General features: G+C 42.2%; 1 protein-coding gene across 1 annotated transcript in view; it reads right to left on the bottom strand.

The window, feature by feature from the left end:
* Positions 1–25,621, bottom strand: part of nkain2 (sodium/potassium transporting ATPase interacting 2) — a 76,259-nt gene that overhangs the window by 40,504 nt on the left and 10,134 nt on the right. Inside the window, exon 2 of the mRNA XM_062412125.1 lies at positions 104–241. Coding sequence (XP_062268109.1) covers positions 104–241 — 138 coding nt within the window. The remainder of the gene's footprint in view (positions 1–103; positions 242–25,621) is intronic.

Below are 25,621 nucleotides of genomic sequence, written 5' to 3'. Positions count from 1 at the left end.
CTAAATCTAGTGCACGACATATGGAAAATGGTTGCGCCCGCAGAGAGAGAGAAAGCAAGAGAGTGTGTGTGTATTTCAGTGTGTGTGTGTGTGTTCAACTCACCCCAGTGACATATCTCGGCCTGAACTGAATCGTGCCGAATAGGCCCAGGATGACGACGATAATGTGGAGGAAGTTGGTCAGGATGGGAGCCCACTGGTAGCCCAGGAAGTCTATCACCTGACGCTCCAACACGCTGACCTGAGGGGAGAAGAGGTGGTGGAGGAGGAGGAGGAGGAGGAGGAGGAGGAGGAGGAGGAGGAGGAGGAGGAGGAGAACAGATCAGTGGCAAGCAAACATCAAGTTTCTTTCAACAGTTGTGGGTTTGTATTATATCATTACTATACTTTAATAATAATAATAATAAAAACATGAGAACATACACATTTATCCAGTTGAAGACAACCCTGTTCACAACAACATATATTCATTTCTTATTTTAAACCTATTTAGGATCTTCAGAAACCTCAGGGTTAATTAGAATTCACACAACGTGATAAGTATATATTCTATAGCAGTAGACCTAGTAAAGAGTATGTGAGGTTAAAGAGGATGTATTTACAATTAGGCCTTTAATCATAAGGAAGTACAATGTAATCAGTTATCTATTCATTTGTGTCAATATACCAGTGCTCTGAGTGTGTGTGTGTGTGTGTGTGTGTGTGTGTGGTGTGTGTGTGTGTGTGTGTGTGTGTGTGTGTGTGTGTGTGTGTGTGTGCGTTAGATCATTATCATTCAGGCTCTGGCGCTTCATGCTGAGATGGTTAATGAAGTCAGTGCAGCATATGATATGGCACTGCTAAATATATTAACACCAGGGCTGACCCAAATGCTTCCAAGCCTCCATGGTTGCTATGGGGACAGCTGTGCGATTCAGTGCTCGGATTATGCATTATTGGTTTATTAAGGAAGGAAAGAAAAAACGAAGAGACATATACATTTAGAGATATTAACTGTTCACAAGTAGAAGTGTTTAAACACCAACAGCTCAAATCAAGACCATTGTTTCCTGTTAGTCTTACAGATTCACTCTCTCTCTCCACACTCTCTCAGACACACACACACACACACACACACACACACACGCAAACACACACACACACACACACACATGGCTAAGTTTTGTGTGTCCTAATGTGAGACCATATGGCAGCACTACAGCCCTTCGCAGCCAGATACAGATACAGGGTACACACACATTAAGACACACACTGACTAACACAGGAAACAAACACATTGCCTGTAACCTTGTATTTAACTCGACTAGACTTTTGCAACATTAAGTTTTAAAGAGGAAGCTGAAAGAAAGGGCGTGAGGTGTGATGACATATGTGCATGCATGCATGTGTGTGTGTGTGTGTGTGTGTGTGTGTGTGTGTGTGTTTCCGTGTCATGACAGGTCGTCTGGGCGTGCACTTGACAGCACCTGCTGTTATTGGACACACATGGGCTCAGCTGGCACCACAATGTTCGAGTGTGAGACACACATTGTGTTTCTTTGTGTTTGATAGGCCCCATCTCTCTCTCTCTGTCTGTGTGTGTTTGTGTGTGTGTGTGTGTGTGTTTCTTTGTTTCTTTCAGTTTATTATGTAAAAGTGTGTCCTCCTTTTGACAATTACAGAGTGCCGCAATTGCGCCGCTCTCACAAACACACACACACGCGCTCACATAGAGAAGCCATTATAAGAAGTCAGAGGCCTCCCAGTCCATTACTAAGGCCCCTGGGGGCCCCTTTTCCTTCACCAATAATATAAACAGTCTTCACTCCAGCTGGGACACACACACACATGCACACACACACACACACACACCACCCCCCATAATACACAATAAATCACATGAACACAATTGGAGGAAAGGAAATGTGATACAAGGATAAAGAACTAGTTTGTGCAGTACAGGTTATAACCATATTGATTTCTCCAGGTCGTTACAACACACATCCTTAATGATCAGTCAGCAAAAATCTCTTTTTAGCTGGAGTGTGAGTTCAAACTGGAGTTAATATGGAGGCCAATAAAGAGCAATATCCAAAGCCGGACCATCTGTTCCTTCACACCACTCTCAGCTTTTGATGCGGAATTCTCATTACATGGCTCGGCTGCAAAACAACTAACCTCAGCTGCTTCAGTACATCACCCCTGGTAATTAAGTCTCAGAGTTCTCCTGACATACAGAACACAGAGCATGCGTGCAGCCCCCACTGCCGTGAACCCAGCCTCCTCTGCACGGGTCAAACTTGGAATAAAGGTGTGAAATCGGCCAGCCTTTCAACAGCTCTGACTCTTGGGGGGGGGGGGGGGGGGGGAGATGCGCGCTGGGGAAAGTTGCGAGCAGCAGCCATGTTAGCAGAAATGGCAGTTTTGTGATATGTGCGGCTGATGAAAGCCTCAGCGTCGTACAGGTGGAGCTTCAAGCTGGCGAGCCGGGTCCTCTGGGATCTGCAGCGACAGGCTTTGATGCTGCTGACAGAGACGTTCATTTCAGTTCCGCTGCTTAGAGCACAGGAGCAGAGGGATGTTCACACTCAGCTCGTCGATCTTGGTATATACTGTGCAGTGCATCCACCTGTGGACATGGTGAGGCTTTTTAAAATTTTTAATTTATCCGTCACGAAGTTGGCAAGGCTACGGTGGCAAGATAGAAGTATATTAGAGATAAACAAATACAATGAATGTCTGTAAAGCATCTAGAGCGCCCACTCTGTCGAACTCACTCCCTGAGGAGATCACACTGACTGGCTCCTTATCCTCTTTAAATCATGCTGAAAAACTAATTTTTGTAAAAGTGCTGTAACTGGGCGTGTTGTCATTTATCTTATTTGATTATTGTCTGTTATTCTCTTTTTCTCCCTTTCCTTCTTTCTACATTTGACATTAAAGCCATTGTTAAATAGCTTGTAGCCCCATTTCTTGTTAAGAACTTTGTACATTTGTTTTTAAAAGTCTGATATTAATGAAGAGTTTTCCTATTGTTATTGTTATTATTATTAATAATAAAGATGACATGATAACAACAATGAATTATCTATGAATTCATGTAGTGCAGTATGGAGGCCTCTGTGTGTGTGTGTATACATTTTATAAAAACACAGAAGAGGTTTGCAGCCTTCTGTCAATCTGTCTATTGCCAAAACAGAATCCCTCTGGGGACCAAGTGTGTTTGTTCCTCCCACGGCTTTGTTAGCATGCACTGCTGCTACTGCTCTTGTTAGCATGGCTTTCTAAAATGCAATAGTTAGCTGAGGGACTTAATGAAGAGCTGCAGTGGAATCCATAACTGTGTCATCACCTGCTGTGTTGTCTTTTTTCACAGCCAACCCCCTGAATTGGTTTAGTTTGTATCAAGTCTAATTGCAATAAAGAAGAAAAAAAACCTGCTCCATTTAAAGGGAAAAAGAGTAATAATCTTCTTCTTTTTTAGCTACATCTGACTAATGATTTTTTTCTCATCGCAAGAGCTTCAAATTTATTAACACAATTAAAAGTGTGTTAACATTCTGTAGGGTGAAAGGTTTGGTCATTAACAATTTTTTCAGTCGCTGTAATGACATATTTAGTCATCTGTTGCTAATTTGATTGTATTGTTCTATGATGATCACCTTAAAAGCTCTGAATCAAGACATCAACAGCTCAGGGCTATGACACAGTAAGATAATGTGAGCTTCAGTCTCTCTGTCATTGTTATCTCCGCTCATACTGTATACATAAGGATGGATGACGCTTCTCCACTTTCTCCCACTATCCAGAAATGAAGCCAAAATAAACTGGAAACAAAAGCTGCCATCTTCTGCCAGGGTCGGCAATCACCAGTCAGTCTCAGTTGTCAATCATGATGCTTGAACTAGTTTGTATGATATTAAATTACTAATTGAAACACAAGTTTCCATAAAAATGAACATTTGAACACATATCAGTTTGAAAATGTTATTATGGACCTATGTATTTTGACTATTTAGAGTGTCCAATGTCCCATCCACTAACATGGAGGAAGCAGAATTTGTGACCGATGCTGCCACCAGCCACCAGGGGGTGATTGTTAGATTTTGGCTTCCCTTTCGGGGGGCAGTCATGTCTTCCATCTTAATACTTAATATACAGTTGAAGTCCTAACTGAACAATTACACTGCTGTTACCAATACATATGACACTGCACCTGACTGTCACAATAACATTTAAATAATACTGAGTAATCTTTCTAGTTTGGTTGGTCTGTGTTTTGTGGGTACTAAAGACAATAGCGCAAATGATTACAGGTGCAAAGATGGTAGAGGCAGTAGTATTTAAAAGAGTGTTTCGCTTCTGGTTTAGTTACTGGTTTTCGCCATGGAACGAAGAGAAACGGAGGGCAGAGTGACCGCAAGTGCAAAGGGACATTTTATGCCATGGAATTGGAGGTGTTGGTGGAAGAGGCAAACAAACTACAGCAAAGACATATTAATATAACTCAAAGAAACGCGATATGGGAGAGTATCTGCAGGAAAGTAAATGCTGCGGGTTAAACAAAAAGATCAACCGATGAAATAAAGAGAAGATGGCAGGACATTAGAAGAATAATAAAATAAAAAAATAGCTCATAATAAAACCTGAGTAAATAAAACAGGTGGGGGGGCCGGTGGAAGGGATGCCTATGACCAATATTGAGCAGCAGACGCAGTTCAATTTCTAGGATGAGCAGAAAAAAACTGTTATCCCCTTCTTCAATTCCGTCTCCTTCTAACCACAATAAGAAAAAAACCCGATAATGCATTTTAATTAAGGCAAACATACTACATTGTCAATGTGTGTTATTCTGCACGCAATCCTCAGTGCGCACCCCCAGTAAATCAACTTGCATGTTGTTTTCTCAAGTTTGCCCACATTTTTACACGTGCTAACCTTTAGAGGCTCAGGCCCTAAGAAACAGTGAAACACACCTGTAGCCTGGAGTGCCTAAAAAGGTTTCAGGTGAAAATCTAAATAAACAAGATGCAAAGAGAGACAGGGAATGTCGTTTATAGCATAGAAGCAATGGAGCGTGAGCCAACACATTCACACATACACAGACACCTTCAGTGAGACATAGAGCTGAAGTGATAAAATAAGACACTCAAACACTTAGGGAATAGATTGGCAGCAGAGAGTTGAGGGTGATGAAAGGGACAGTGCAGCGAGCCAGAGGAAACCGAGTTTGGGAAAAGATTTTGATCTATTTGATAATGAAAGCTCAAATGATATCACAGAGATATTATTGGAGATAGTATCGCTGCAGACAGGGGGACAGCTGCCCTGTGTGACCATTATGAGACACTGCCGAGTGATAAAAGTGTCTTTTTATCTTAAACAGGACAAGTGGACAGAGAAGAGGGGGTGGGGGGGAGGTGGAGTGAAGGAGAGTCGGGCCGAGAGATCTTATGAGCGAGATGGAGAGGCGATTCTGATCTGAGTGTTACTCAGCAGAGTGAAGAAGATGACAGAGAGACAGTGGCGGAGAGAAGTGAACATGTCTCATCTTCCTGTCCCGCTGTCGATCCATTCCTCCCTCCTTACCTTCTCCCCTCTCTTCCTCCTCCTCCCACGCTTTTCTCCTCACTCCACTAATCTTCTCACGTCTTCTCATTTCCTCCCTACTACTTCTCCCCTCCGCTTCATTGTCACCCCCTGTTCCCTGTCCTCCCCTCCCTATTTGATATGCATCCATTTGTCACCAAATCTGTTGTGTCGTAAAAAAGCAAATTACCTCATCTTCCTCCCCCTCATCTTTACTGCACTTCCCTGTAATGTCTTTTTTTCCTCTTCTTCTTCTCTGCCACCACCATCTCCCTCATCCACCTCCTGCTTCCCTCTGTCCCTCCCTCTCCTTCCCTCTCTCGGTCGGACTGATATCTCTCTTCGGCGTGACTCCTCCCTTCCTCGATCTCATCCTTCCCTCCCTCGTTCCCTCTGCGCTGTGGCTGCGACTTTTCGCTGGGTTCTGTGACCTTTAAAAAACTGCTGATCAAATTTTGCTGCTCATCCCATTATAGGCGACAGGGAGGGAGGGATGAAGGGGAGGAAATGCAGGTCAGATGGGGTAGGGTGAGATAGACAGTGAGGAGAAGTGAGGAGAAAGGGTTGGTGGAGGAGAGGAGGGCAAACATTCAACAAACGCTTTCACTCAGATGAGGAGCAGGACGAGTGAGCAGCGACAACAGGCAAATCACACATGGACGGAAGCAAGAACCTATTTTCCCTCCTTGGAGTTCATTCTGAAGCCATATTTTTTTGCTGTCTCTGTAATCGTCCTAAACTTTATTGTCCCAATAAAACTCAGAAGCGATCGTGGTTTTACTGTTAACTTAATTAAGGCCACCTGCCTGTGCAGTATCCCACTGTGTACAGCAAAAGCAATCTCCTATCGATTCAGTTGGCACAACGATCAATTCATCTCCATTGGAGGCTATTAGGGACCATTTGTGGCTACTTAGGGCTCGGAGAAAGAGGAAAGACGGCGGGGAAGATGGGGCGAGCGGAGCAAGAGGGGGGCAAAGATAAAAGGATGTAGGGAAGAGGAGACGTGGGAGGGAGAGCGAAGGAGGGGAAGCAAATGGCGGAGAAGGAAAGGAGGAGATGGAAGAAGGGCTGAGATGGAAAGAGACAATGATGATCAAGGGTGAAAATCTCTCCATTAAATATCCAATTTCCTCCATCCAGGCCCACTCATCGTCATCGCAAATGTTCAGTCATATCTGTAATAGCCATAATGCCCTAAGTCACTCTGCTATAGATAGACTACACAACTCCCAGTGAGAGTCCGACTTATTAAATTAACATCACAGGAAGGCCATTAGGCTGGTTTACGCCTGCTTGTGGTAATAAACCTTAAAACAGGGCTTTCACTGGAACTGGCACTGGCATAATAGCTCTGACTCATACAGCTGATGAGTTACCTTTGCATGAGTCGGCTGAACTTTTCAGAAAGTTGTGTTAAGTTCCCTCTGAACCTGGTGGTGCGCACCTTTCAAATTCCTTATCTCAAGGGCTTCTTGGGCTGGTGGAGGAGATGTTAGGATAGAGCTTAACATTTTGTTCTCTGCTTGCATTTCATCGTATAGCTCAACATGTTAAAAAAACATACCCACACTAATATGGGTGTTTACAAGCAACGATGTTTCATGGCAGCAACAAAATTAAGTACAAAATTGTGTAGTCTTGATCAGAGGACCAAAGAAATCTACCATCATATGGCTGAGGGGAAAATGCTGTTTATAATACTACTCCCAAGAAAATTTAAGAGATCTCTTAATTTGATGGGAAGACAATGTAAATGCATCACGATCAGTGTGACACGTTAAACTAAGATTCATTTGTATGCGAAAAATTCTGAAACACCAAAGATTTAATTATGTCTTCAAATATTTGTTTACAGTTTAATGCTTAGCTAAGTTAGAACAGTTGTGTGGATAAAAGTCACATGCAAGAAAAAACGTTTTCCCTACTTCGTAAGGCAGGTAGGAGAGCTGTGGTAGGTTGTAGGTCACATGATTGTGGTCACTCATCTCAATACCATGGATTTACTTGGAAATATGATAAATATCTACTAGCCCACAGGCAAAACCCAGTTTCTCATCTCATTCCCAATAACAACCTAAAGCCCCTAAACAAATTGTAATTACAATTTGAGTCCCACGGACAATCAACATTCTTAAAGGAAATCTCATTGGAAAAACAGACCATCTGCAAGACTTATTTCTACTTCCAAACCAGAAATGCCAGAGAGGGAACTTCCTTCCTCTGTGTCTGTTTTATTTGGGGGGGGCTTTAGAATTTTTTAATTTCAACTTGAAAAGTAATTCAATTTTAGATCTCACAGTACATTTTTGTCATGGTACAAGATATTGTTAAGGCGTTTCAGCCCAGTAGTCACCATGAGGGAGTTGCAAGGTAGACAACATGATTTCACCTATTAAATCGATGAGCTGTGCCGTGTTCGGACCATTGACTAAAAAGATGCCAGTGCTTTCAGTTGAAACTGAAGCAGCCTCCTGTCTGCTCAAACGTTTACATTACCACTACTTGGAAAAAGCCCTAAAATAAATGGTATGTCCTATGTATTGCTGGTCCTGTCCTGGTATCTCGAACCCCACTGGGTTTTGAGGGTCAATAAAAGAGGATGAGACTTAGAAGTCAACTAACATCTCAAAATACTGTAGTTCCTATGCCGTTAACTCCAATACCACACCACGCTTCCAATGCCAAGAGCACCATGGATTCATCTCACATCTCCTTGGAAATGAACTATAATGATTAATATTCCTAGGAAACATTCCTTTATGTAAACGTGGCATTTAAATGTCAGAAACACTGGCTAATCAGTTTGGTATTTCGACAGATCTTCCCTCTCTGTCTGTGACTGCCCCCCCCCTGTCTCTATCTATTTCTGCCACTTTTGTTCTGTGTCAGTTGGATGCGGCTCTCTATGCTGAGAGACAACAATGAAAAGGAAGTCTGGCTAGAATGTGATTCTTTAACTTGAAATAATTGGTTGTGTCTTTTTAACTTCTTTCTCTCGACCTAATTTCTTGTTTTACTCGGCACGAGTGGCATTTGGTTAGGATTGATATTTGTCATGTCAAGTTCCGCAGGAGTTGAGCAAAAAGCTTTGCAGAAGGAAAGGTTTGATACAGTTACAAAAATCCAAAACAAATTAATGATACTAAAATTGAAGGGGACTAAAGAGCAGTTTTTTAAAGGTTAGTCTTTCTTCAGATTTTTGAGAGAGAAAGAAAAGCTTTATATCAACTTTATGTTAGATGGGTAATCGTTGGAGGGAAGTCGGTACAAAGGAGCTATAGTCTCTCTTCTGGGTACCTGTGAGAAGTGCTATATCTACACCTGCTCTTTCTATGACAAGGGCCGTGTCAAAACTGAGGTTATAATTTGGTGCTATATAAAAAAACGGACTTGTCTTAACTTGACAAGACAGGGAGAACTCACAGACTCCCGTGAAACAGGAGCTGCAGTTGTCGAGCCAAGAGTTAACAAGAGCATATAAAACAGTTTTCAAGAGGAAAAGGAAAAAGTAGTTTGGAATATCAGTGTCGATGAGAAGTACAAATTCATGTCATCAGTGAAGAAGGGATAAAGAATATTGAATTTCATAAAGACAGACCATAGTTGAAAAATATATAATCCATAATAGAGTTGATGTTTTGAAGGAGAATGGTATTATAACGATACTAAAGCTTTGTGCAATTTTTAAAGAATAAAACCTGTTTTTGGACATATGTGTGTGTGTGTTTTATCTTACTAACACATTTAGTAACCTGCAAATATTATCGGACCAATCATATTTTCAGTAGAGGGTATCGTAACAGACTCAAAGTTCATCAACCCATTCCAATTAGCTGTAGCACGTCAAATTAGAACTGAGTAAACCCTCAAACTCTGAAACACACATAATGACACGTCCCCTTCCCAAATTACAAATAAAACAGTTTCATCTGAATGGTGCACACGCAACAGTACACACATGCACACAAATCCAAATGCACACAGTTGAGCATGCACACCGAATAAAACCAGACAACTTGAATACGTAGGAAGACACACTCGCACAGGGTTGGAGGACATTCTTTCTCTGCAGACTATCAATCAGACGAGAGTGTGAGTGTGTGTGTGTTTGTGTGTGTGTGTGTGTATGTGTGTGTGCAGACACCGAGCTGAATGTGTCATTAGTAATAATTGCGGGTTGCAGCAGAAGCTCTTTACAGTTATTTAGCATGATTGACTAACTGATGATGATTACAAAGGAACGCACCTGCCCTCCTCACACCGTCTCTCTTTTTCCACCGCTTCTCTCCTTTCCTCCTCTTTTTCCAATTCTTTGTCTCCCTTACCCGGGTCATCCTCGATCTGACGCTCTGTCTCTGCCTTGTTAATCAAACTATGCAGCAGCAAATTTATGTCTTTGATGGTAAGCTTGTCCATCTGTTTGTCTCCCCACTGCTGCCTTTGATAGCTTCCTCCGTCTGTCTGTCAGATTTGCTTTTTTTTTTTTTCTCCATCCGTGATCCGACCAAAGAATCGCTGACATTATCACAGCAAAGCGGAGAGAGTGAAATGCTCGGCTTTGTCTCGATATGTTCTATCTGCTTTGAAGTGAACTGGACTGAGAGCACGTATGCGTGGAGAGGACAGCAGAGATGGAGAAGTTGCTGTTGTTATGTTTTTTTTTTCCCTGTCTTTATTTAAGAGCCTTTTGAGAGCAGTACTTCAAGTTCAGATGTTGTAATGCTTTAACTCAAATCCCTGCGCTCACACTCAAATATGCCCTGCTTGTGCTTCGATCGCCAGCTCTTCTCGTACTATATCTTTTCTTTGCTATTCCTTTTTTCTCCTGCATCAAGTCTGTCAACATTCCCCAACCAATAGGATGCAATGTTTAGAGTTGGCGAATGACATTATTCGCACAGAAGCAGCGTGAGTGCAAGGAGAAGAGCTGAAGCTGGATCCCAGGAAATCTAAGCACAAACAGGGCATATTTGAGTGTGAGCGCTGCCTTACCCTCTTAATTGCAGTTAGAATAAAAATAAGATTTTGTCCGAATGAGATAACTTGGACACGAATCATGTTTCTAAATCAAAAAGAAAAAACCTTGTGATAGGCTTCTGATCTCTCAGGGGTGAATACTTGTGGTTGTATATTAAAGAGTTTGCAGTAAAGCCACAGTGAATTCAATCAGGAGCTGAGCGAACGGCTTTGTTCTTTTGCTTTTCCTTTGCCAGCTCCTTAATGACTCAGGCTCCCTCTGCTTGTTGCCTCTTCCCTCCGTTTTTATCTCCCAACCCTCCAGTGGTGCTCCCTTTCTCTCCTCTCACTCATTTTTTCTTCCCTTTATCAAAAACCTCTCCCTCATCTTGTGTCTTGCTTGTCTTTCTTTTTCCTTTATCCCTCTCTTCTTGTGCCATCATTTCTCCTCTTCCGCCTCCTTTTCTGTTGCTTTCATTCCTTTTCCTCCCCTCTCTCCTTCTTGCCCCCACTTCCATTATCTCTCCTTCCATGTCTCCTCTCACCCCATGCTTCCATTCTTCCCTCACTCACTTAATCAGCTTCTGTGTTACTATTCGCCACACACGCACAGAGAGACAGACACACACACACAGACACACACCTCAATGAGTGAGTTTTCTGTGTATACACAGTCTGTTTGATAGAGAGCGCGAGTGAGAGAGAGGGTGTGTGTGTGTGTGTGTGTTAGAATAAGTGGGGTTCAACTGCTGAATGAGAGATAATAAGTATTAGGAGGCACCTCTATTGTACCCAGGGGCTCTTGTTTTGTGTTGAGCAACTGTGTCTTTGTGAGGGGGTGTGCATTCAATTATGTGTGTGTGTGTGTTTATTCGTTTCTGGGAGGACCTTTTCCAGCATAGACACTGACCTTGACAGGACCCGGACATAGCCCAGTCATAATGAAACAAAACATCATGTTGGAGGTCCTGGTTAAGGTTCAGGGTAAGATTTGATTTGTGGTTAGGTTACGGTTAGTAATGGAAATCAATGCAAAGTCCTAATAAGAATAGTTGCGCAAACATGTGTGTGTGTGTGTGTGTGTGTGTGTGTGTGTGTGTGTGACCACAGCACTGCACAGTGTGTGAAGTAGTGGGACATGAAAAGTGGAAATGACACCAGACAAACCCACAGATGGAGGCCCAGCAGGCTAAGAAACATTACAGCAGCACAAACACATTAACACAAATTAATACACACACACACACACACACTGACACACACACATACATACACATAAAATGGTAATCAGACACTGGCCTCTCCCTCTCCCTTAACAACCTCATGGGAACCAAATGAAATCAAGCACATCATTGGTGGTTGTGGTGTCTGCTTCTGCGTCTATGTACAAGAGCAGAATGAAAGTGAGGGTGTGGTGAATAATGTGAGCGTTTCGTTGGGAATACTTTGAAAACATGTACGGCTGCGTCTCCCATGTAGGTTTGTTGGGTGAGGACCGACTGCAGCCTGGAAACAACACAAGCGGCTTTCCCAAAACGTTTCATCTCCCTTCAGTTAGTCTGAAAAACAATGGAGTTATTGTGTCTGATTCCTGGGCCAAGCTTAAATTAACTTTGTGTCCCGGGCTGAATGGGAGACATGAAAAGAACCTGTGGTGCTGACAATAAACTGCCGGCCAACTTTGTCACCTCATTCAAATGAGCTCCATTGTGCTTGTGTACAGCTCATAGCATCAATGGGCGCCGGGCACTTTATTTTCTCCTGCCTACTGTTGTGAAGCAGAAAATGTGGCCATATTTCCATAATATTACTCCGGGTGCTATCAGTGAGACCACATTGCTGATCGCCGGGTCAGTGGTGTACACGCAGCCAGCACTTGCTCCCTGTGCATGTGGACAGAAAGGCCCGTCTGTGTGTTTACTGTACGAAACACCCACGAACACATTGCACTTAAGTCAATAATGAGGGCGTGAATCTGGAAGCCTCTGCATCTTCCCCATCGGCAGGCTACCTACCAGACAAACAGCCCTTTCCAATAAGGCAAGACATGTTCTCAGTTCAGTGCTGAGCTCAACCCGCCTGATCTCTGCCTCCTTGACACATTTGGCCTGGTTTCCAGTGCCTGGGCCAAAGTGGGTCACCCTCAGCTCCACCCATTATGTCTGCAAATCCTTAATTTACCTCTGATTTATTTTGTACATGGTTGCCAGCATATATTCACAGAAACTGATTTATAGTATTTGTAGGACCGAGTAAGGCTGGGTGCTTACTGAGCCATGACTAAAGACTGTATACAAAACGGATGTGGCCTCCGGGGTCTGGAAAGTGAGGCCAATGCGGAAATGCCAGAAATCTGTAGTCTCTCAAATAACCAGCACAGGGCAACTTCACTGGTGGCAAAAAAAAAAAGTATTTCATGTATTATAAGTATCTTACTTCTTTACACGGTTTATGGTCTCAACGGCTTGGTTAAAGTTTTCACCAAACAGCATGGTGTTTATTTAATAAATGATTATACATTAAAGTACTTTATACATAAGGTATTTTGTGATTAACAGCTAGTGTGGTCTATTAGGTGTAGGTGAGCAGTGTCCTAGAGCTTTCAGTGAGGCTCCACCTTCATGCCCCTCCAAATATGGTTACCTGTGGTTTCAAAAACCTAAGATGGCGCTGGACAAAATGCCAAACACTGGGTGAATTTCCATTGGTTTGCCACTTGGTCATGACAAATTCAAAGCAAAGCACCAATAAAAACATTTAATTGACCGATAAGTTTTTACTGTTGGTTAGTGATTTGATTTACTGAATGTCATTTAGCTAATAAAATGCTTGAACAATAGCCAAACACAACTGTGCCAGAGCTCAAGGTGATGTCTTTATGTTGCTTGATTTGTCTCACCAACAGTTCAAATCACTAAAGTGTTCAATTTCATTTACAAAAATATGCAATGGAATAAAGCCAGTACAAAGAGAGCAGGTGTGACCTTTTTTCAAATAAATTACGCTCAATTAATAATATTGTTAGTTTTCTCTCAGTTATCTGAATAAATTAATTGATGTGTGTGAGAGTATGTGGCTTCATGCATATGATGCCAGAGCTGCTTGTGTGGTCCTCCAAATGTAATTAGATTTAACAGCCAATTCAATCCATCAAGTGTGTGTGTGTGTGTGCGTGTGTGTGCGTGTGTGCGTGTGTGTGTGTGTGTTTATGCATCTGTGCCCGTGTTCATCCTTCCAAAGCCAACGTGCCACTCCGGCTCTCACACTACTTACAGATATTGCAAAGACAAAAATCTCAGCTTCAGCATCGTCCGCCTGCACCAAACAAAAGCTCTTAGAAATTCTCTTCGCCTTTTTTCCCTCTCTCAGAAACAGAGAAATAACCGAAATGACAAAGTGTATACGTTAGCATTTGTGTGTGTGTGTGTGAGTGTGTGTGTGTGTGTGTTTGTGTGTCTGTGTTTGTTTTTCATTAAGTTAATGGCATGACAGCATTTCCGCTTGGTGGCCTTTGGGGATAAGAACAATACGGGAGTGATGTGATATTAAACTTTGCTGATTTAAAATGAATGCGGTTATCCTGATTAAATTCTCTGCTTTTTGAGGGGGCTTTGGCACAGCCTTTGTTTCCACTCCCCCTGCTATCTCTGCCATCGCACAGATCACTGCGCCCGCTAACTGCTCAGTTTCCTCTATAGCCGATCATAACGAGACTAAATCACTAATGTGTAATACCACTCAGGATGTTTATCAAGGAAATGTCATGCGTATGGGTGGAACATGCATCTGAGGGTTGTAATAAGCTCAGTGGAAATCTTTAAGTCTTCCATTAGACTGTTTGTTGTGCTCGTTTTTCCCGTTCACTATCTAATTAAAAAGAAAACATCACAGCCAATATAAACTCACACCAGCTTGCGGCCAATACAAGGAGTCGGAAGGACAATCTTTAGCCTGATTGCTGCATGAATATTTAGGTACATAAATTACATACAATACACACAAATCACTTTCCTGTAATGGGCACTTGTCGTGTTGAGCTATGGATTGTATGCTAGCACTGGTCCACTGGTTCCTAATGTTTCATGTTTCCCATGTTAGTAATGATAGGGAAAAACTGCACAGCAAAGCAAACCTCAGCAAAGTCGCTTTGGTATGAATATATAATGAAAGGGTGCAGAATCTGGGGCTCGACTTTTGCGAAAAATGTTTCAAAAAGATCTCATTTCATCTCCTGAAAATTGAAAGCTGAAAAAGTAATGAAATGAATCCTGCCTGAGCCCTGACAGCCTGATATAAAATAAAAGAGGAAAGAAAGTTGTGCAATGTTTTTGTCCCCAATATGCAAATGTCTTGCTTCTTGTGCACCAACAAGAAGTGGAGCTACTAAAGACCTCGGACTTTGCACGGTGAAAGTTTTAGGAGCGCATTGACAAGTACTGATGCAATGATTTTTTGTTTTCTTCTAAGCTTTTAAATAAATGTGTATTTCCTTAAAGATGAGGAAAAGATGAGATATATACAAGAAAAATAACTTGAATAGAATGGGAAAACATTCACAGTAATTAGTTCTGCTTCAAAATAAATGTATTAGTATTTATTGTCTTTATGAATTTATCGTGGGGGGGGTCTGCATTTTTATTAGCAGATGTATTTTTGATATATGATATCTTATTAGCACAGTTTTGCCATTCACACACACTCACGCTCACATTCATACAGTGCACCGTTCTATCACTCATCACTCACACACTGCCGGTAGAGCCATCAGGGGCCCTTTGGGGTTAGGTATCTTCGGCTTGCAGAATGGAGGAGCCTGGGATCAAACCACTCACCTTTTAATTAGTTGACGATCCGCTGTTCTACCTGAGCCACAGCCGCACTAAAATATGGTAGTGAAACTGAATAAGTTCCACTGAATCCTTACTGATATTTAAAGTGTTACTTAACACACTGGAATAAGACACGGTGTGCAGAGACACACAAACCAACGCTAGCTAAGTTTAATAAGTTAATTGGTTTGTTTTAACCAATAACGCTTTCAAACAGCTGACATGTTTTCCACTGACCGACCAATGATTATCTCTCGTTGGAACTAAGTGAATCTGTGGATCTTTCCAACCCCAGGGTCTGAACCCAGTCAGTCAATGCAACAGCAAAATATTTCACATTTGCTCATTTTAACTAATGCAGCAGGATGCATTACTGTATACAACATTATAAACTGCATGATCACCACTATTATAAAAGAGCTAGTCCTAGTTCTAGATGCCACAAATCTTGTCACTGTGTCAACAAACTTAGAGAAGCAAATATTTCAATAGATGCAGATTAATTCCGCAGCATCATTGTCCGGTGTTTTTGGACCTTTAGTTGTTTTTGCCTGGATGTCTGCTCTGTGTTTGCTCAGTTACAAAAAGGGGGGGGGGAAATAGCCGAACACCCATAACTGCAATGTACATCATCAATAACTCGTTAATCAGAACAGAGCTGCAGAAGGGTTTTGTCCCTTGGTTTGAACACAGATGGCCCTGGGACCTGGGGCGTCAATGACACGACAGACTCACTTACCGCTCACGCTCACACACACACACACAGACACACAAAGATACACACTAGTTAAGTGGCGTCTCACCTATCCTGCTGTGTCCTCTTGACTGCTGAAAACCATACCACACACACTCACAGGCCTCAATTAGCCCTGTGTTTGCCCTGTCACATACCCTTCATCTGAAACCACAGTCAGGGACGAACACACACACACACACACACACATACACACACACACATGCAAAGTATCTGAGGAACTAATGCACATACACAATCACACTGAGGGTTCAAATTAGCATACTTTTATAATACAAAAAGAGAATCTAACAAATGTTGTGAGCTTGTGTGTTTAAAGTCACTAATAATTCCATAATTTTTCAAGGAAACATCTGTAATGACACAAAACAACAAAGCTTGAAATGGTTAAATATGCAGTTTTAAACAGTCTCACATTAATGAAGTTCAAGAACGAGTGTATGTCGGACTTCAAACAAAACAACTTTATGACAATAGAGATGTGTTAAATAGAGGGAACCTTTTCGTTGAGCCGTATTATGATTTATCTTGCTTTTCTTAGATCGTGACATAAGAGATAGACGGAGAACACGGAGAGAAACAGGAATTGGATGAGATGCAGGTGGTGGTTCCGCCCGCCAGGCGCCTGCGCCAGGCCATTGGGCATAAACAACGTAATCTGTTGGCAGGTTGAGCCCTTATATACAATACTAGGGCATACACAAAGTATTTTGTAAAGACATTGTTTACTTTAAAACAAAAGTGTTTTAGTTTCAAGTATTGAAGTGGGCGAATTCTTTACCGCACTTTAACAGCTATAAGTTGGTGTGAATAAATGGGTCACCAAATCCCACAGGAGACAAGTGTTTGTTTCTTGTTTCAAACTAACTAACAAACTAACTTTGTTATTCCATAATCTCAACTATGAATTACAAATAATAATAAATAATATAAATAAAAGCTGTCGTTTCAGCTTGTATCATGTCAATACAAATATGTCTGCATATTAAAGGCCACGCTTGGTCACGCTCTACTTGTCATATCATAAATCGTATGTTTGTCTCTACAGTGGTTTGTAATTTGTTTTGGTGGCACATGTGCAGATAATAAAACAATAACAAAACTTTCAGCCGAAATCTTATTTACTCACTTTTTGTGACCAAACAGGAGGTTAACTACACAAGCCGCAGTTAAGGCAACTCTAACACTTCCCAACCATGAGCACATATCCCATCTCCTCCCCTGCCTATCTCAATCTCAACTTCTCACTCCCTTCTGTCACTCCTTAATGAGTCCTTCACTCCTTCCTGTACATTCATTCCACCTCCCTCTGTGACCCATCTCTGCTCCAACATTACTCCTTCCCTCTCTTTCCTTCCTCCCCGTATACTTCTGTCCTTATCCCATTTGTTCTATCCTCCTCCCCTTCACACCACCTTGTCTCTCGTTCACCATCTGCTGCAGCTTTATTTAACCATCCATCCATCTCCCACACCTTACAGTTCTTCTTCGGATTCGCGCACTTCCTCCAGATTCCTCCCACAGTCACCGACTTGCTCCTCCCTCCATCATCACTGTAGCACTCAGGTTTCCACAGCAACACACACACACACAAGGACAGACTGCATCATCACCTTTACACACACACTCGCCACCATAATCAACCCCTCACTCTCAGACTCACACACACAAACACCATTGCTCGATTCCTCTTGTTCCTACGTCTCTCGTACACTCGCTTTGACACGCACACACACACACACACATACACACATGCACAATCACTCTAAGATGTAATCACAGTGAGTGCTGAGAGTGCAGTGCAGAGGTGTGAGACTTCTAAATGCTACTGCCTGCCATCAATCATAAAATCCTTTCTTGGGATTCGGACAGCTGACAGTGTCAGCATTACACATCGTCTCCCTTTGTTTCGATCGATCATGTCGTCCGCGCTGCAAACGGCCTACAGATTGCAAAATGATATTGGCTTGCTTTCATCAGACTCAGTGAATGATTCAGAGGAGAGACCCGCTTTGTGTTAATGTTTGTTCAGATACTGTCTTTTTTTTTATAAAAAGTTTTTAGATCGGCTGCCTCCGTCATGCACAGTGTTATTACGACTGCTCCCGCTGCGATATGGATTGAACTGCACAGTCTGTGTCAGTATAGGATGGATTTCAAATGTCACGCCGCAAACTGCAGCTGCTAATGTAATCAACGTCACTGATAGGTCAATAAAAACAGGCAGCGATACACACACACAGACACAAACACAGACTTGTATCGCCCATGTATCTGCAGACTAGGCAGGCAGTTGTTACGATGCAACAGCATAACCAACCTGAAAATGAAACACTGCTGAGAGTAAGAGGGAAGTTTAATAAAGCTCCAGCACATTCTAAAAGGTGAAAAAAAATAAAAAAATCCAGACATTGCCATCTGAGCCAGTGAGTAGCTGCTGCCCTTATGTCCCCAAGAAATACCAGGATGAGCATTGGTGTTTTTGATTTCAAAAGCTTTAATTTGAGAAGTTCCAAATGCTTTCTCCTGAATTCTAACGGTCTGAATCTCTGCAGGTCTTCTTATGAAAGCTGACATTTGGCAAAATTGAGGTGGAAGCACAAAATAACCCTCCCACTTACACCTCAATGACATCATGTCACCCTCCCTGTCATCAACTTTGTGGTCTCAGCGGCAAAGTTGGAACGTAGAATTACACTGTCACCAGCAGAAGTCTTCAGAAGATGGATGACATGACAGCTCCACAGAAGTAAAGCAAATTCTTATTGATTGATAGGTCATAAACCCAGACTCCTCCAAGTTAGTGGATGGGATATGCACAAAACGAAAGAGTCAAATTATGCATCAAAGAAGATTTCCTTCATTTAAGGGTACTTCATTTCACACTGATGTTTCTCCACTTGTTAATTTTCCAGTTAGTTTGCTTATAAGTAGCTTATTGTTGCTATAAAAATGGGTGAATCATCGCGATTGAAGGCTGAGGCTGCCTCGTGGTTGGTCGAGCGTTTGTTCTAATGGTTGATCAGTGCATATTCATATACAGTACATCGTCATTTATGGTATTTTTGCCTTGAGCATCTCTCCACGATTAATGGCATGGAGCACCGTGTTGTTCTATACATAAGACAATGTGTGGACATACATTCACACACACACACAAACACACACAGAAGAAACCACCGTGTCTCCCACATTCCAAAACATTCTGTGCTTCTATTTTGGTTTGACGTGACTACAGTTTGGATGATATGCTGATACCGAGGAGAGCTGAAAGCTGAGACTGTATCTGTATCTCACTTTAGCTGCTGTATTCAAAAATACAAGAGATTGCCAGATCTGATTACCGTGTCTGTGTGTGTGTGTGTGTTTGTGAGAGTGTAACAGAGGGAGCAGGGCAAGAAAATAGAAGATGGTATTGTGTGATTGTGTGTGTTTGTGTGTCTGTAGGTGTGTTTGTCGATGTAAAAGAGGGAGAAAAGAGTGGAGCCAAACCGGAGAGCAGGTGTGTAAGGTAATAAGACTGAATCAATTCATACTGAGAGGAGAGGAGAGGGAGAGGAGAGGAGAGGAGAGGAGGATGAGTGGTGGAGGGAAACTGATTACAGGTTAAGATGAATGTATAATGTTGAACTCTTGAGTCTCTAGTCCTTAAGGCTTTCTCCATGCAATGATATGTCAGTGTGCCTGGAAAATAAATTGTGGATTGCATGACAATGTGTGTTCACTTTTGTGTGTGCGTGTCAGGGAACAAATACCCAAGTCATATATTTTTGGATCAAAATATTAATGGAAGCTTTTGGCAAAGCGACAGGAGACCACCGGAGGCAGCCGTTTTGCCATCTTTGTGATTGCCATTTTAAACTTATCCCTGACACTTAGATCCAACTATTTGGAGAGGAAAGTTCTTGGAAGCTGTTGGAATTCAAAGTAAAGGCCAAAAATGGACAGTTAAAAAAAGGACATGTTTTCACAGGGAAAGTCTTTAAGTGTTTCACGCAGCGTGTCTCTCTGTGGATGTTCCTGTAAACACGTTGAGTCTGCCATTTATTGTGCCAGCGGACTAAAATGTGTTGGTCACAAACAGTCTCAGCATTCATAATTTATTCTATAGTCCCACTTCAGGGTGTTTTTGGCCTAGTTAAGAAAAGTTTATTTGTAAAATGACAACTCCAGCTCACTCTGGTCCAGTTGTTTGAGGCGCTCAGGCCAGAAACAGGTGACATAGATATGAAGCAAGCGTGGGAACTGGAGGAACTCTGTGAGGTGTTTTTTATAATGGCGATACAGAGGCTTATTAAACCTCCCATATTTGCAAGTTGAAGGTTCTGTGCAGAATGTAATCGTGCCATAATGAACCCATCTGAGAAAATAGTTTCCACTTAAATGCACCTTCTCACCGCTGCTTCACACACAAATTGAAATAAGAGGGCAGTCCAATACAGCCAAAATATGAAGTAATAAGCATGAGAAGCATCAGATTTTAAATTACCCTGCAAAGTAAAGTCATGATTATTACTTTTTAAGCATGAATTGTTTTAAAAAAAGATGTATGAGGTACAAAGAGAGAGTGATGGGTAATGCAACATTAGGGGGTGTTGCTACACTACCTTGAGATTACATGCAAACCATCTGTTGTGTTGCTGCACTGAAGCCCATAGAAATGCCAAAAATAACCGAGACGCTGAAACATCTTGACGTTTAAAGTAGCACGAGGAGGAATGTGATTTAATTGTGTTAAACTGCATCTCAAGAGAGCACACGCATGGATGGTGCATCTTCAGCAGATAGAAAGGGTCGGCCTCCCTGAATCATATGATTCCACTTAATACTAAAATATAGAACTACGCCGGGGACAAGGACGTATCAGAGTGTTTAGTTTCTTCAACAGCCTGGGGATGGATGTAGTGGAGGCTCAAAATGAGATCTTTGATCCTTGTGTGAATCGATCGATCCTCTGAACCTGAAGAATAGTCCGTATTGACCAACTGAGGGTAAATCTTTAATAGGTAAAAATCAATAAAGGTCACACACACCGTTTTGGCCAGTAACTTTTTTCAGACAATAACGCTCGGTCTTGGCCCGTTCTCAAAACGTTGTCACTTTTTCTGGCTTCCATCCACTGCCCCTGACTGTCAGCCAATCACATCAAAGCGCAGGAGAGGCTTCACATCGCATGGGAGAGAGTTTTTTGAGCGATGGAGTGGTGTGAATAAATAAACAGCTGAAGGCATCATGAGGACACATCCTGTGGTCTGGCTCAGTGGTTCTTAACCTCTTTTAAGTCGTGACCCACCAGCAGAATCAGGCCTTTGCACAAAGTCTTGCCTCTCCATAATTCTTAAACCGAAGATCAACTTGGACCATTTGATGATTGTTTTCATGAGTGTTGTGTGGTTCCTCAGTTTTAATGTAAACCATTTTAATGCATACGTTTAATTTGATTTTGAATTAGCAGGTGTAGATTTTGTTTATCTCCTTTCCCCATTGCCAGTGGTGAGTCATGTTACATATCACAAAAGCGCCAGAAACTGAGAATCTCTCTCACACCTCTCTGTCTTGCATAATACGAAGAAAACAATCCACTATTGTACATTATTCCCTAGGTGTAAAAAAAACCATGAACAAAAATGAATGGGTATATACACCCAGAAGTACAATACGCATAATATAACTGGAAAAAACAGACACAGCTAGACTAAACTGCCAAAATGAAGAAGACATAGAAAAAAAGGGCAAGTGAATCAATTCCCATTGCAGACAAAAAACAGATGTTACAGTGTGCTGATGGGGGGTTTTGGCCAGTGCAAAGAGGCCTTTTGATCGTAAGGGTCAGTGGTTCAATCTCTGGCTCCTCCAGTCCAGATGTCGAAGTATCCTTGGGCAGAAACAGTGAATCTTTGACTGCTGGGATAAAAACTATATATAGAGGCACAGCATGAATATGTGTGTGAATGTGACTCGTAGTGTAAAAGTGCTTTGAGTGGTCGTTAAGACTGAAAAAAGCACTATATGGATGCAGTCCATCCATTAGTGATTGAAGTACTTAACGTATCTGTCTCCGCAAAAATCAGCACCGCTTGCCACAGCGGAGGGTAAAATGAGGTAAAGCTTGTTAATCAACCAGACGTGTTTCTCCTCTCTGTCACCTCTATTCAGTACGGCCACTGTTAAAACCCTGTCACTGTCATTTCAGCAATATAAGCATCACTTTCCAAACGTATTAATATGATTAGAAAACAAACAATCCCCTCAATGTAAGTGAGTCACCAATTTATTACAGTCTGTTACCCAGCCAAATACTTCCAAGAGGGTTCTATTCATCTGCCTGGAGGGAAATCTGAATATGAAGAGGTCATTTTCAAATAAAATCTCATCATGAAACATTGTCAAACCCACGGTGTAAATCTATTAAGGCTATTAAATAAGATAAATTCAAAAGATGTGGCTTGAAGCTTTGACGAGGCAGCGTGATTGCACAGTCACAGTTTGAGTTTGTGCACAACATTGTGGAAATGGAGAATGGACAAAGTAAGCATCATGCACAACCTTTAAGCCATGTGGATAGGCTTGCCCTAATAATAACAATAACAATAATTAGGACTAGCATCTAGATAGCACCTTTCAAGAGCCACAAGTTAGGAAAATGAAAAATGAAACAAACAAAGGACAGGTAATCAAAGTAGAAATACTAATTGGGGATAACGAAAGAAGAGGTGACATGAACTTGTTTCTGAACAGGTGGGTTTTGAGAAGACTTTTAAAGGTGTCCAGAAATGGGACATTGCAGATCTTTGAGTGGAGAGTTCAAGAGGGTGAGGGCAACCACACCGGATTCCCTGACAATATGGATTCTCAGGCTGGTACAGGGGACGGTGAGCAGACTCATACCTGACAATGGTATGTTTCATGGAATGGAGTATAGCGGGGGAGGAGGGGGCCAGGGCATGGAGAATGAAAATATGTCTGTTTTCCATTCAATTTTTATTTCCCTTGACTTCAACCCAAACCCAAACATATCCCTACGTCCAACCACCGCTATCACAAAGCCAAGACCCGCCTCAACCCATTGGCTCTTACCACTGCCAACCATCCACGCCCATTTCTGAAGACTCAACGACCCATTCGTCTATTAGTCATCTGTTCATCCATACATCTTCAGTATCTATCCGTCATCGATGCATCCTCTCTCGTTATCCTCTCTTCCTCCGCTGCTTCCCCAAATCCTCTTCCCCAGACCTCTCTCTCCATTGATTCGTCCAAACTCTCGATCCCTCCATCCCAATATCGATCCACGCACAGACATTCATCTATCCTCTTAGAGTACATCTATCCGACCATCCTTTCTTCCCTTCCTCCCTCGGCTCCTCGTCCCAGTTGAAGGGCTTCTACAGCGAGACGTACCACGCTCCGCTACCTTCGCTGTCGCAGACACACAGACACGAGGGCCCTCCCAACAGGATTCGGACGCGAAGGCACACAGACATCGTTTTCACGGCTCTTCACAGCTCCCTGACCAACTCAAATGGCCCGGGAGAGACTGTGCACCGCAGCGAAAGAGAGAATAAAAGAGAGCGCGAGCCCGAGAGAAAGATTGAGAGGCACAGAAAGAAAAATTACAAAGCAACAATGATAGAGAAAGAAGACGACACGGTGGAACAGCGGAAGAAAGACGATGCATTTTATATAGCAATACATTAGAGACATTTACAAGTTTCTGACCATGTTTATCTCACTATGGACAATGTGACGATCTTTATGGAATATCTACGAGGACAAGAATACTCGACTTAATGAGAGCATAACTACATTGTTTGAATGTAATTCCTTTCTGTCCGAAAAAGCGAGACGAATGAAATTGAAAGAAATGCAAAATATTATCACTGCTCCCAAATGACAACCCTGTGACTCCCTTTTCTTGACCTTTCAGCTAAATTTAAAGTGTCAGTCACGTCATTCTGTGCTAAGCAAATTTTCCCCCACCCCCCGAAACCTGCCCAACAAAACATCAGTGTCAATCAGAGAACGCAGTTGTTTTCGCTCCAGATAGCAGGTTTATCGTCTGACACCAGTCATTTCTCCGTCTCGTGATTATGTGTAATGAAGCTCGAGGCATTGCTTTGCAGTCGCTCGTCATTATAATTCCAGCACCCCTTTGATGTAAGAAGATCAAATTGTCTGCGCAGGCGGAATATCAGAATTCGCGGCAAAAACAACAACGGCAACAACTACATCAACAGGATATGAGTTCTCTGAGAACAATGGAGGAGGGTTTCACCTTGAGGGGTAAATAATAATACAGGAGCCAGCAAGGAAAAGGAAGTCAGCACCGCAGCTTAAAGTGTATTAAAATAAAACAGAGGGTGTCTGTCGATGTGTCTATCTGTCCACCCTTTTTGTCAGTCCGCCTGTCAGCCTTGTGTGTAAATATTGAGGCAGCAGTCTTTGGCCAAACATCATCCCGGCTCATCCATCAGCAGTGGTCACGGACAAGGTCGGCTTCCACCGCCGCTGATGCACATTTTAGCAGCTCGGCGGGGACATGCACACACTCCCCTGATGTGACCTTTGTCGCATGTCATCCCCTCACTTTCCTCGCGCTCGCTGCTGCCGAGTGTCGATACGAAGCCGGCGGCGATTTTTAAAGATGGGGTCAGGACTCGGGGATTGTGATGCAGGAAGATTGAAATAGGCCACCAGATTGCTCTGAAGCAACAAGCCACTGAGAATAAGACCGGCTGCAAAAGGGAAGTGAGTCTCCCCCACAGCTGCAGCTGAAGATGAAAGCATCTGAAGATTTTGGGGACGTCGTGAACATTACTTTGAAAATTTACATCAACAAAAACTCTCGTTAATGACATGAAATAAAGGCTTGGAAGGATTCAAAAAATTGTTTATTTCCAATGCTTCATTGCTTGGTTGTTTTTTCCTCTTTAGATAAACACATACGTTGATGTGTTTGCTGCCTCTTTGTTTCTTGTATTACAGATAAAAGAAAGATGAACTTCCTGCATCTGAAATGCAGAATCTTGCGAGACTGTTAACACTAATGAACTGCTACTCATTTTGGGAAAGTCTCATTAATTTTCTAGACAATAAGAAGGGACTCGCATTAGTCATGTCTATGGTATTCATTAATAACATAGACATGACTGCTGCCCGAAAGTGAGACCAAAGCATATCGCTTGGCAGCCTCATCCACGTTACTGGACGGGACATAGACCAAACACAAAACTCAAAAAACATGTTGAATTAATTTTTCTCATAGATGGTTTCTATCTTTTTCTTATCACACTGACTGATTCAGGATTGTTCGAGCGTGTTTATCAGCAGGGATTAAATATTGTGGGTTCCATTCCTCGTTCGGGATTTTGCTCCAAATAACATCAATGGCTCAAGATGGCAGCGTTCTTATTGAGGATATCCTTGCTAAATTTCTGGAAAATGGGGGGAAATGTTGATGCATCGTCCATCTTAATTTATGGTTTATGATCAAATGTCACAAGTTAACTGC

Source organism: Platichthys flesus, chromosome 18, assembly GCF_949316205.1.
Source record: "Platichthys flesus chromosome 18, fPlaFle2.1, whole genome shotgun sequence".
NCBI classification, from domain to species: Eukaryota; Metazoa; Chordata; class Actinopteri; order Pleuronectiformes; family Pleuronectidae; genus Platichthys; species Platichthys flesus.
Note: the sequence above shows the minus strand (reverse complement) of the source record. Positions and strands in the feature narration are given on the sequence as shown.